Source organism: Macaca mulatta, chromosome 4, assembly GCF_049350105.2.
Source record: "Macaca mulatta isolate MMU2019108-1 chromosome 4, T2T-MMU8v2.0, whole genome shotgun sequence".
Classification (NCBI taxonomy): Eukaryota; Metazoa; Chordata; class Mammalia; order Primates; family Cercopithecidae; genus Macaca; species Macaca mulatta.
In genome coordinates this window covers 152,170,389-152,183,009 of record NC_133409.1, presented here as the reverse complement: position 1 = coordinate 152,183,009, position 12,621 = coordinate 152,170,389, and the positions used below count along the sequence as shown (strand labels likewise).

Here is a 12,621-nt window from a genome sequence, read left to right as displayed (position 1 = left end):
GAGACAAGGACTGAAATAAGCCCTGGTCTCCTGCAGTACCCTCAGGCTTATTACGATTGAGAAATTCCAGCCTGACAAATTCTAGTCAGAACAGTTCTCTGCTCTCGAATCCTGTTTCCTGTTAAGATGTTTATCAAAACAATACGTGCACAACAGGACATAGACCCTCATCAGTAATTCTAATTTTGCCCTCACCTTGTGATCTTTATTGCCCTTTGAAGCATGTGATCCTTGTGACTTACTCCCTGTTTGTACATCTCCTCCCCTTTTAAAATCCCTAATAAAAACTTGGTTTTGCGGCTCAGGGTTGTCATCACGGTCCTACCAATATGTGATGTCACCCCCCAGAGGCCCAGCTGTAAAATTTCTCTCTTTGTACTCTTTCTCTTTATTTCTCAGACTGGCTGACACTTAGGGAAAATAGAAAATAACCTACGTTGAAATATTGGGGGCTGATATTTCAGTGAGCTGAGATCGTGCCACAGCACTCCTGCCTGGCAACAGAGCAAGACTCTATCAAAAAAAAAAAAAAAAAAGTCAAGTTTTGCTATGGTTAAATCTTTAATTTTTTTTTCTTTTTTTTTTTTGAGACAGAGTCTCACTCTGTTTCCCAGAATGAAGTGCAGTGGCACAATCTCAGCTCACTGCAACCTCCACCTCCTGGGTTCAAGCAATTCTCCTGCCTCAGCCTCCTGAGTAGCTGGGATTACAGGCACCTGCCACCACCCCCAGCTAATTTTTGTATTTTTAGTAGAGATGGGGTTTCACCATATTGGTCAGGCTAGTCTTGAACCCCTGACCTCAAGTGATCTGCCTGCCTCAGACTTCCAGAGTACTGGGATTACAGGCTTGAGCCACCATGCCTGGTCAAAAATCTTAAGATGTTTACAACATCCAAGATTTATTTTTGCTCATGCTATTTGTATTCATTGCAGGCTGGCTATGGCCCTGTCCATGTCATCTCACACCAGGACCCAGATGGCAGAGCTGGAGCAGTGACAGGTGTCATGAGAGGAGAAAGAGTCATGGAGAACCACACACTGGCCTTTGAAGCTACTTCCTGGAAGTGATATATGTTGCTTCTGCTCGCATTTGATTGGCCACAAAAGGTCACATGGCCAAACCTGATGCCAAGGAGTGAGATTATGTAATCTTCCCATATTTTTGCACTTTCTATTGTTCTTTCTTTCTTCCTGATGCTCTAAGATTTCTTCTTTATCATCTCCTATTTGTCTCAAGAGTTTCTTTTAGGCTAGGTGTGGTGGCTTACACCTGCAGTCCCAGCACTTCGAGAGGCTGAGACAGGAGGATCACCTGAGGCCAGGAGTTTGAGGGTAGCCTGGACTGCATGGTGAGATCCTGTTTCTACACACACACACACACACACACACACACACAAAGAAAGAAAGAAAAATAATTTATTTTAGCTAATTTATTTTAGCCATTCTTTTAGGGTAGGTCTGCTGGTGACAAATTCTTTTCATTTTCCTTCTTCTAAGAATGTCTTGATTTCCCCTTCATTCATAAAGGGTATTTTTGATGGCTATAGGATACTGGGCTGACAGTTATTTTCCTTCAGCACTTGAAACACATGTCATTTCCTTTTGGTTTTCATGGTTTCTGAAGAGCAATCTTATGTCATTTGGATTGTTTTTCCCCTACAAATACTGTGTCATTTCTGATTGGCTTGAAGATTTTTTAGTTTCCAGAAGTTTAATTATGATGTGTCTTTGCGTGGATTTCTTCAGGTTTATTCTGTTTGAGATTTGCTTAGCATCTTGAATCTGTAAGTTTATGTTTATTCCCCCATAAATTTAGGAAAATTTTTAGCCACTATTCCTTTCAATTCTTTTTCAGCTCCATCCTGTTTCTCCTCTCCTTCTGGGACCCCAATAACATGAATGCTAGATCTTTTGTTACGGTCATGTAGTTATGTTAATTATGGTCTGAAGTTATGTTCATTTTTTTCCTATCTATTTTTTCTCTGTTTTTCAGATTGGATGAATTCTGTTGTTCTATCTTCAAGTTTAATGAGCCTTTTCTCTGTCCTCTCCATTCTGCTGTTGTGCCCATTCAGTGATTTTCAAATTTTTATTATGGCGTTTTTTTCAGTTCTAAAATTTCCGTTTGGTTCTTCTTTATATCTTCTATTTCTTTTCTGAAATTTCTCCCTTTTTTTCTTTTGTTTCAATCATATTTACAATGACTTGTTGAAACATTTTATGATGGCTGCTTCCTTGTCAGATAATTCCAACATCTGTGTTATCCTGATATTGACATCTGTTGATTGTCTTTTCTTATTCTGGTTGAGATTTTCCTGGTTCTTGGTATGGCAAGTGATTTTCAATTGCATCCTGGACGTTTGGATATTACGTTACGAAACTCTGGATCCTATTTATTAATTTATTTTGAGACAGGGTCTCACTCTGTCACCCTGGCTGGAGGAGTGCAGTAGTGCAATCTTGGCTCACTGAAATCTATGCCTCCTAGCTCAAGTGATCCTCCCACCTCAGCCCCCCAAGTGGCTGGGACTACAGGCATGTGCCACCACACCTGTTAATTTTTGTATTTTTTGTAGAGACAGGGTTTTACCATGTTGCCCAGGCTGTTCCCAAACTCTTGAGACCAAGTGATCCATCCACCTTGGCCTCCCAGAGTGTTGGGATTACAGGTGTGAGCTGCTGCACCCAGCCTCTGGATCCTATTTAAATATTCTATTCTATCAAGCCTCCTCTGATACTACACTAACAGAAGTGTGCGTGTGTGTGTGTGTGTATGTGTGTGTTAGGGGGTGTTGTCTGGTTCCTGCTGAGTGAGAGGTGAAAGCTTAGGTTCCTCAGTTGGCTTCCATTGGTGGGGGTAGGAAACCTCAGTCTTGCTGGGTGCAGGTGAATTTTTGGGCTCCTCTCTAGGCCTCTGCTGATCATCCTGGCTAGGAGGGGGAGGGGTACCACTAGCCATGTGGTTGCCACTGATACGTGGGGGTAAGGTGGAGGGACAGAGGCTTTATCACCACTGGATGATATGAGTTCATTTGCATAATAAGCTTAGGGTGGGGCGGCCAGCCTTCCCAGCTATGTAAACAAACAGCTGATCAAACCAATCTGTGAGTCCTAAGTCAATCAGACACCGTCTCCTCAAGCTGGACTTGAGGCGTATCTGCCTCTGGCTGGTCTTTTTCTCTCGGAGGTCCCCTCTCTCACTAGAGAGAGTGCTGTTTTCCTTTCTCTTTCTTTTGCCTATTAAACGTTCCCTCTTAAACTCCTCGTGTGTGTCCATGTCCTACATTTTCCTGGCATGGTACAGCAAACCCCCGGATATTTACCCCAGACAACTGGCTGCTTCACTTGCACTGGATCTTGAGGGTGGGGGAGATTTTTGGCCTTTAACAGGGACTCCATCACTGCAAGTTTTCCTTGGAGACTCTTGATGGCCCACATTTAGTTTATACCTACTGTGAGAGCAAGAACTTGAGTAATGTATGGATGGACTCTTTTGGAAGGAAAACAATTTTCATGGACTTAAATTATTTTTATAATTTAAATATGTGGAAACACAAGTATGAATTCCTTATGCTTCAATATTTAAGCAGTTATAAAACCAAGGCAAAATAGCCATAGGTACAAACAAAAGTATAAAGGCAAGTTTAACATTAATTTAATGTAATAAATAGTATTTTTCTGAAATGAAGTTACTGCTGGCAACAGACCATGTACTGCCTGATGAAGGTTCTTCCGCACTTGGCACAATATTCCACTGTGTGCCTGGCGATGATTCAATTCTTCCCCTTCTCATGTCTATTCAAATTACTAAGATATCTTTGTTAGAACTTGTTTCCTGGCCTTCGCTTGGTACAAATGTGACCAAGACAATTAAAGATATAAACAGGTAAATGCAAATGCAGGCACTCACAAACAGGGCTAGGATCAGTTACAAATGACCCAAAACATGCTTGTAACACTTTTTAAATGCTACCAAGGAAAGTTAAGACATGGAACTTAATAGTTTTCACAGATATGCATGGGTCTTCAGGAGTCCAGAGACCTCAGTTTGAGAAACACTATCCTAGCACTGACTCTGACTTCCAGTGTGACCTTGAGGTAAGCATTTACCATTTTTGGATCTCTGTACATTTTTTGTACACAAACTAGAATAATTTGGGCCACCAGTGTTCTTGGGAGATAAAAGAAGTTAGAGGAGTTAAAGACAATGTTTCAAGATGTTCAAGGACTAGAGAGAAAGGATAAGAATGTATTATAGATCTCTAGAGTTGGAAAAACAATGGTGGTTGAGATCCTCCAGCCTAGCTTTCTCTCTGGAGTCAAAAAGACTCAGATTTGGGCCAAGCATTGTGGCACACACCTGTAATCTCACCACACTGGGAGGTTGTGGCAGAAGGATCGCTTGAGGCCAGGAGTTTCAGATTAGCCTGGGTAACATGGTGAGACCCTATCTCTACCACTCTCTACAAAAAAAAAAAAAAAAAAAAAAAGGCTGGGCACGGTGGCTCATGCCTGTAATACCAGCACTTTGGGAGGCGAAGGTGAGTGGATCACAAGGTCAGGAGTTCAGGATCAGCCTGGTCAACATGGTGAAATCCCATCTCTACTAAAAATACAAAAATTAGCTGGGTGTGGTGGTGAGCGCCTATAATCCCAGCTACTCTCAAGGCTGAGGCAGGAGAATCGTTTGAACATGGGAGGCAGAGGTTGCAGTGAGTCGAGATCATGCCATTGCACTCCAGCTTGGGCAACAGGGCAAGACTGTCTCAAAAAAATAAAAATACAAAATAACAGGACATGATGGTGCCTGAGCCCCAGCTATTTGGGAGGCTGAGGTGGGAGGATGGCTTGAGAGGTTCCATTGAGTTATAATGGTACCCCTGCATTCCAGCCTGGGTGACAGAGTGAGAGCTTGTCTCTATAAAACAAATAAACAAACAACTGAGATCTGAATTCCAGATCTGCCATTTACTGTGTGTGTATGGGGGATGGGAATGGAGAGCAACTTCTCTAATTCTCAGTTTCTACCCTAAGTGGGCATGTTTCAAAATGCCGCATCACAGAACTGCTGTGTGGGCGAAACGAGATGACTCTGGAAAGCGCTGAGGGCAGAGCCTGGCTCACAGCAAGACTCAGGGATCCTAATAGGCTGCTGAGAATTCCACAGGCTTTTCAGCAAACAACAATTGTGAAGATTCTAACATTCTGCCTATAAATGACAACATATCTGATACGTACAAATTAGGTCATTGTACCCTAAGTAGCCCCGCAGCTGCCCACGGCTTCCAGTCAGCCTTTCTGACCTCTCTCGGGTCTGCCGCTTTGGGGTTCTTCTCGCCATTCCCTGCCCAAGCCTGAATCTCTTTCCCTGCCGCTTTCACTTTCTTTCCATTTTCCAGTAATTGGAGTTGGTCATCTGTGCAGCAAGCGCCCCCAAGTGGCCTTCCTGTTCACTGCCTGGACCATAACACCTAAAGAATACTCCGGTAAGTTTACCAAGGTGCGGCTTCCAGAGAGGCAGGACTCACCAAGCTTAGTGGTTGGTCCAGTCCAGAGGCCCAGGGAACCATTCTACATCCCCCTTTCCCTTTTGGAAGACTGAGATGGAGGAATCTAGGGGAAGTTCTGGGTAGGAAGCAGCCACTTGCCATTAAGTGGTAATTAAATTGCCATTGCAATTTAGGTAAATCAGAGTCCCTCTGGGCCTAGTTTTCTTTTTTATTTTTTCTCACTCTTTTTTTGGCGATAGAGTCTTGCTCCGTCACCCAGGCTGGAGTGTAGTGGTGTGATCATAGTTACTGTTACCTCGAACTCTGGGGCTCACGCCATTCTCCTCCCTCAGCTTCTGGGTAGCTGGGATTACAAGGTTTTCTTTTTATGAAGAGCCCTGCCCCACCCATGTCAGAGGGCCCTGAGGAGGCAAACACAGGACCGTTGAAAATGCTAGTAAAACACCTAGCATAGGCCGGGCGCGGTGGCTCAATCTCAGCACTTTGGGAGGCCGAGATGGGCGGATCCCAAGATCAGGAGATCGAGACCATCCTGGCTAACAAGGTTAAACCCTGTCTCTACTAAAAATACAAAAAAAATTAGCCGGGCGTGGTGGTGGGGGCCTGTAGTCCCAGCTACTCAGGAGGCTGAGGCAGGAGAATGGCGTGAACCTGGGAGGCAGAGTTTGCAGTGAGCCACTGCACTACAGCCTGGGCGACAGAGCAAGACTCTGTCTCAAAAAAACAAAACAACGAAAAACACCTAGAATGTGCACTGCTGTCCTGGCTGGAGGCTTGAGGGGAGCACCATGGGATATGTGCAGGATAAAGCGGGATTAACTCCTCCTTCCCCTCAGCCATTACTCTGAACTCCGCATCCCACGTGCAGATTCCAAAAACCACTTTTAAAAGAACACAAATCTAAACATGTCATTTCCCAACTCAAAACCCCAAGGTTCTTTCTCCTCACCTTCAGAATAAGCCAAACTACTCAATGATACTTGGGAGGCTGAGGCAGGAGAATCGCTTGAACCCGAGAGGTGGAGGGTGCAGTGAGCCGAGAATGCGCCATTGCACTCCAGCCTGGGAGACAAGAGTGAAAGTCTGTCTCAGAAAAAAAAAAAAAAAAAGAGTTTGTATAGGGCAGGGCTCTGATAGCGAGAGCTATGAAAGATGCATTCAGTAATGGATCCCACTCCCCACCTTCCAGGCCTTTACAGTCTAGAGAGTGTTAGGCGTATATATGTATGTAGTCACAGAAGACAGAACACCGTGCTATAGGCAGAGCTGGAAAGGGTCGTGGGAACCCAGGGAAGGAGGAGGCCAGGTCCTCCTGAGTGGGACATAAGGCAAGACTCAGGAAGACCTCAGGGAGGAGCTGGAGCTTGAACTGGGCCTTAAGTTGTGCTAAGATTTGCAGAGATGAGGCAAGGCCATTCCTGACCAGAGAAGTGGAGGAGCCAAAAGACAGGGAGGCATGAATATGGCTACATCCAAATGCAGCCTCGCCCGGAAGAAGGGTCCGTCCCATGAGTGAAGCCAGAAAGGCAGATTTGGCTGGGACTACTGGTGCGCATCACCACACCCAGCTAATTTTTTGTAGAGATGGGGTTGTGCCATGTTGCCCAAGCTGGTCTTGAACTTCTGGGCTCAAGCGATCCGCCCTCCTTGGCTTCCCAAAGCGCTGGGATTACAGGTGTGAGCCACCGCAACTGGCTCCATTGCCATTGGTATTTAAAAGGTAATGGTTTAGGTTTTGAAATTGGGGCTGTTTGTGAAAACTGAGAGTGCCTTTTGTTCTCAGATATTTCCTATGGCCATTGGTGTAATTGGAGGGAAGCTCTCGCCATATATAATATTTTTGAGGCAGCCAACTAAGAAACCGGGATTCTGGTTCTCTCCAGGTTGCAAAATCCTGCGGGAAGGAAGTGAATTCTCAGGGGCCCAGAAGGAGTCTCTAAAGGACCTCTGCCAGTCAATTCTAATCTCTCTTCTCCCCCTCAAGTCAGCCCCTGCTTTTGCCTCTTTCTCTGTCTCTCCTAGATTCTCCCCCTCTGGAGGGCCTGAGCTGCCGGCCACCACCCCCAACACCGCTTTCTGCTTCCTCTGCCTCTCTTCATCTCTCTTTGTCTGGGGTTTCTTTGTCTGGGGTCTCCCTTTGGTTCTGTTTCACAGTTCTCAGCCTCCCCTCCCTTTCTCCCCAGCCAGGCTGCTCCGTCCCTCTCTGCAGGGGCCTAGAGGCTCGGTGAGGGGAGCGGGACTTGGTTGCCATGGTCACATCGAAGCCAGCCGCAGCTGGCCCGGGCAGCTGCTCCTCCTGGGCCCAGGGCCCTGGACGCTCGGACAAAGCCAGGCGGTGTTGGCAGCCCCAGACCTGAAACCCCAAAGGCCTGAGACTGGGGTGACTGGGACCTAAGAGAATCCTGAGCTGGAGGTGAGAGGGAGGAAGCCAGAAATGAACTGGGAGGGCAGGAGTGGGCGCTGGAGCTGGACCCTCCCCTTGTGGGCAGGGACCAGGCGGTCCTGGCTGGAGGCCGGAGGTGCGGTGGGAGGAGGGGAGCGGCCCAGAACTTGGCAAGGAGGAGGGGAAGGACAGGGAATAGAGTTGGGGGCCATGGTGTGGCAAATGGGCTGAGGAGCTAGGGTGTCCCCCAATGGGGGACCATTGTCCAGAAACAGGTTCGATTCTCTCTTTGGGCCTTGTGTCCCCGTCTGTCCTGCAGGTGCCTCTTCCCTTCTCAGCCTTTTATTCTTCTCATCTCCCTGTGTCCCTTAGCTTCACACTTTGTGCCCCAGTATCCCTGCTCTTTCCTTCCACTCTCTGTTTCACTCCAGACCCTTCTCTTCCCTTGTCCTTGTTTCTTGTTCCCTTGGTCTGTCTGCCCAGCTCTCAGGCCTCCTCAGTTCCCTGCCTTCCTCTCTTAGGAGTTTGTTCCCAACACTGTTTCCCCACCACGTCCACTTCAGTTCCTTCATCCAGTTCAGACCTTTTCTTCCCAAACTTCAGTCTCCTCCTCTGAGCGCCTGGGGCTTCCCACCTTTTGCTGTGTGGGCCCTGTCTTCATCCTCCTTTTCCTCTCTCCCGTCTCCCCGGCCTTGACCTCAGTCCATCTCGTGTCTCTCTGGGAGTTCCCTCACCATTGTCCCCATCTGACCATCAGCCTCCTCTCCCTCTTCTGGTCCCGTGCCCCCTTCTTCCCCATCCACAGCTGAGCGGTTTCATCTCCCAGAGATATGTCATCTCAATCTCCTCCTTCACTCCCTGGCCTCAGTTTCCAGTTTGTATTCAGTGGCATCAGGTCTGACTCACACCCAAAACCTTGTCCACTCCTTCACCCTGCCCCCTACCCGTCACTTCTCACTCTCCCCAGCTGCTGACCCAGCCTGCTCCCCGAGAGGCAACTGCAGCTCTCAGAAGGCACTGCAGCTAGTGTGTGTGTGGGGGCCCATCTGGTCCGTCCTCTCGTTCACTGGTCGTGCTGGGCTTCCCTCCTGTGGCCAGGTGGTCTGCAGGCCTGAAGCTGCCCTCTCCCCTCTCCTATGTGCCTCTCCTCACATTTTTTCAGCTGTTTCCTGTCCTCTCCTTCCTGGGCAGCAGGCTGCCACTGGCTTGAAGGGGAGGGAAGCCCAGGATGGGAGGGGATGGTAGAAGGTCTTTTGGGGTTCTGGGGGACACAGGGGGCCTCTGGGGTTCGGAGTGATGCAGGAGATGTGGAATGGGCTCTGGGGACCACGGATGGGTAATCAGGCCCCCTTGGTCTTTGGTGCTGCTCTCTGGGCTCCAGGATGGCTGGGATTTCCCTCTCAGGCCCCCGGAAAGCCCAAGTCCCGCATTCCAGCTGGCTCCAGCTCCCCTTCCGTTGTCACTTGACTCCACTGGGCCCCAGCCTTGCATCCCTCCCACTCCTCCAGCCTGGAGCTGGGGCGAGGTGGGCATCACCACTAGGAATTTCTCCTGAGGCAGTGAGAAGGGACAAAGGTTTCAGGACTCTCTAGCTCCTTCTGCTCTCCCCAGTGGACCCCTCTGTCTGGCATTGTCATGCCACTTAGCTGGGGTCAGCGTGGGTCTGCGGTGTGGAATGTCCCACCAGGGTATGACGGGCTGTAGCTTGCCTGGCAGGCCTGTCGGGGCTTTCCCAGAGCACAACTCCTGGAAGGAGGGGCTGCGTGCTGCCAGGTGAGGTGACTTGGGAAGCCTTGGCCCCACCCCCAGGCTGGCCCCACCCCCAGTCCAGTATCTCCTGGGCCTAGATTCCCCAGCTGCTGTCTCCAGAGGGGTAGGTGTTCCGGAGGAATCCCTGGGGGCTTGGTGGGACATGGAGGCGGGAAGAAGCTGCTCTCCGAGTGACCCTGAGGCTGTCTGTTAGCAGGTCCCTCAGCCGTTGGAACGTCCTTGGGCTTCTGAACTAGTGCCCATGTGTGCCTCGGCCTTTCCCAAGGGCCAGCTTCTTCCTGGTAGTGCTTTTGTGTACTTGTCTGGTTGGGACTTCGTGTTTCTTTCTTGGGATCGTTGTCTGGGACTGCAAGCAGGGTATGTTTTTATCTACTGTGAGGTTTCTGGGGTGGAGATGTGCAGTGGAGTGAGACCTTCCTGTGACCGTGACATTGTCTAGGTGGTGAGCAGGTGTGGGGGTGTGGAGAGAGGTGAGGGGCTGAGGTAGCGCTGAGGGGGGGAGCAGGAGAAGCACCTCCCACACAAGTTCTGTCGGCTCCATCCTCTGCCCAGCAGCTCTCTCAGTTGCTTTGCCTACTCATTGTCACTGTGTCATCTTCCCTGGGTCTCTTGGTCCCCTTCCTTTTGACTGTGTGTGATTTTCACTGTGCCTCCATCCTTCTCCTGCTCCTCTTCTTCCTCCTCCCGACCACCCAACTTTGCCCTGGCCTCATTTTTGTCCTCTTCTGGCCAGTGATCAGACCCTCCGGCTCACCAGGGCCAGAGCTGGCTGGACCTGAGGGAGGCTTGTCCTGAGGACTCCTGAGTCCCCCTCGCACTCCACTCCGTTGGGAGCCCAGGGGAATCAGGGCCTGGGCGTCTGGACCCCCGGGTTCCTGAGAAGGCCCTGCAGAGAGAAGAACAGAGAGGAGAAGGTTAGAGAGGAAGGGGTTAGAAGAGAGTGGGCCCGCCCTCAGGGCCTGGGGCCTTCCAGGTTGGGTGGTAGGGGCGGGAGCGCACAGGCTGCGAGAGAGGAGCAAAGGTTGGTGGAGTGAAAAGAGCTGTCTGGGCCTGGCTGGACAGGTGAGCCCTGAGACCTGAGCCCTGCTCCCTTCTCCGGGCTAACTCCGGCAGCTGGGCTGGGCCTAGCCTGTGGGAACCTGCTTCTTCCTCTGTGCCCTGGGGCTGCTCCCCTTCGCCTCTCCCACCAGGAACCGAGCCCAGAAGTAGGAGGGGCGTCTTCCCCTCGTGGGCACTGAGCGGGACTGCAGCCGGCCCCCTGGGGCGCCAGCTTTGGAGGTTCTCGTTTTGGGAAGCGGGGGTGGGCTGCGAGTGGGTGGAGGGGACTGGGCGCGGAGCCGACCGGGGGCAGCGGCGCGGGCGGCTGGGCGGCCTCGGAGCGCCCTGGCGGGCTCGGCGGGCGGGTTACCTGGGGGAGGCCGGGCCGGGCGCGGGCGCACGGGGTGGGCGTGGCGGGCGTAGGGCCTGGAGCGCGGCGCGGGGCGTGGGAGCCACCGGGACTACTGGGTCCGGGAGGGGGAAGGGAGGGCGGCGAGCCCGAACGCGCGGCGAGAAGGCCGAGGGGAGGGAGCAGAGCGAGGAGCCGGGAGGAGGAAGGGAGGGAGCCGAGGCGAGGGGGAGGCGGCGCCTGGGCCCGAGCCGCCCCAGTCCTGGCTCCTCTCCCCGGAACAGGCCCCCGACAGCTGCTCGCGGGAGCCGCCTCCCGACACCCGAGCCCCGCCGGCGCCTCCCGCTCCTGGCTCCTGGCTCCCTCCGCCTCCCCCGCCCCTCGCCCTGCCGCCGAAGAGGCCCTGCTCCCGGGTCGGACGCCTGGGTCTGCCGGGAGGAGCGATGAGAGGTAGGGAGAGCGGCGAGCGGACCCCGCTGGCGGAGGCCTGGGGCTCTTGGGGTGGCGGCGCGCGGCGGCGGCTGCCGGGCGAGGGGCGGGGGAGACAGGACGTCCCGGGCCGTGCTTGGTCGTCCAGCTCTTCTAAGCCTCCCTGCCCGCCTCCCCGATGCTCTGGCTTACCATCTGAAAACTGGGGGCGGGCGCTGGGGGGAGGTGAAGCCCTGACCTCCCAGAAAGAGCTTTGAGCCTCCAGCATGGAGGGAAGTCCCCCTTCACTCAGTGTGGAGGTACTGAGCCCCGGGAGGAGATGCTCCTGCGCAGCCCCACTGAGTCAGCTCATCACCGCCTGGAGAGCACGGCCTGCCCTCCACCTGGCCAGTCCCTGCGGCCATCTACTGACTGCTAAGCCTTCGCTCAGCCAACACCCAGTTGGTCAGCCTGGTCACAGTCCAGCAAAAAGAGGGACTGACACTGTAACCCACCAGTGACACCACTCTTCCCGGCTGGATGGTCAGTTGGCTCTGGCATGAGAGAATGTCATTGCCAGTGAGCGCCATCCTCAGGGTCCCACCCCCGACACCTGGCTCCTGACTGAACATTTCTTCCCAGTACTTCCAGCAGCCAGACGCTGGCGCCCAAGCTCGCCGGCTGTTGCTGAGGGCCTGTAGGTGTGTCCAGGACTGAGTGGTGTAGTGGAGACAGGTGAAAGGAGAGTGGAAAGGCAGGGAAAGGCTGTTGTCCTTATTGCCACTCTTCCCACCCAGCGCCCACCTGTTCTCTGCCCCCTCGACATCCCTCTGGCTTGCTCACCTGTGTGTGTTAGAGGCTGGGCCCCAGTTCTCTGGGGATCCTGTACCCAAGGGCCTGGGCGTGTGTGTCTCATGCTGTCTTCTGGTCACAGAAGCATGTGGTGTCTGTCATTTCATGTTCACAGGTGTCTGAAGTGGCTATTCATTGAGCGATGGGGCTGGACTTGAAGGAATGCCCAGGTGTGGACGGGTTGATGTGTGCATGAGCCTCTGTGTTTGCTGTCTCAGAAACTGTGTGACGGTTGTCAGAGACACTGAGAGGGGGGTGTGTGCATGCCACATTTAGCCTCGCTGTTTACAGCCAGTTCAGTAAGTTTCT

At 51.9% G+C, this 12,621-nt stretch overlaps 1 protein-coding gene across 50 annotated transcripts in view; it reads left to right on the top strand.

Annotated features, from left to right (window-relative positions):
- Nucleotides 1-12,621, top strand: part of DDR1 (discoidin domain receptor tyrosine kinase 1) — a 112,454-nt gene that overhangs the window by 85,534 nt on the left and 14,299 nt on the right. For 7 of the 50 annotated variants that reach the window (XR_013416062.1, XM_077998822.1, XM_077998829.1 and 4 more), the window contains exon 1: nt 11,311-11,502. Coding sequence is in view for 7 of the 50 variants with exons in the window: in XM_077998825.1 (XP_077854951.1) it covers nt 12,001-12,039 (39 nt within the window). In the remaining 43 variants the exon portion in view is untranslated. Of the gene's footprint in view, nt 1-935; nt 1,148-4,005; nt 4,101-5,401; nt 5,489-7,695; nt 7,926-9,366; nt 10,023-10,640; nt 10,944-11,310; nt 12,040-12,090; nt 12,196-12,427; nt 12,612-12,621 lie in introns of those variants that run through there. The other 43 variants (XR_013416063.1, XR_013416059.1, XM_028846819.2 and 40 more) reach the window with 32 other exon arrangements.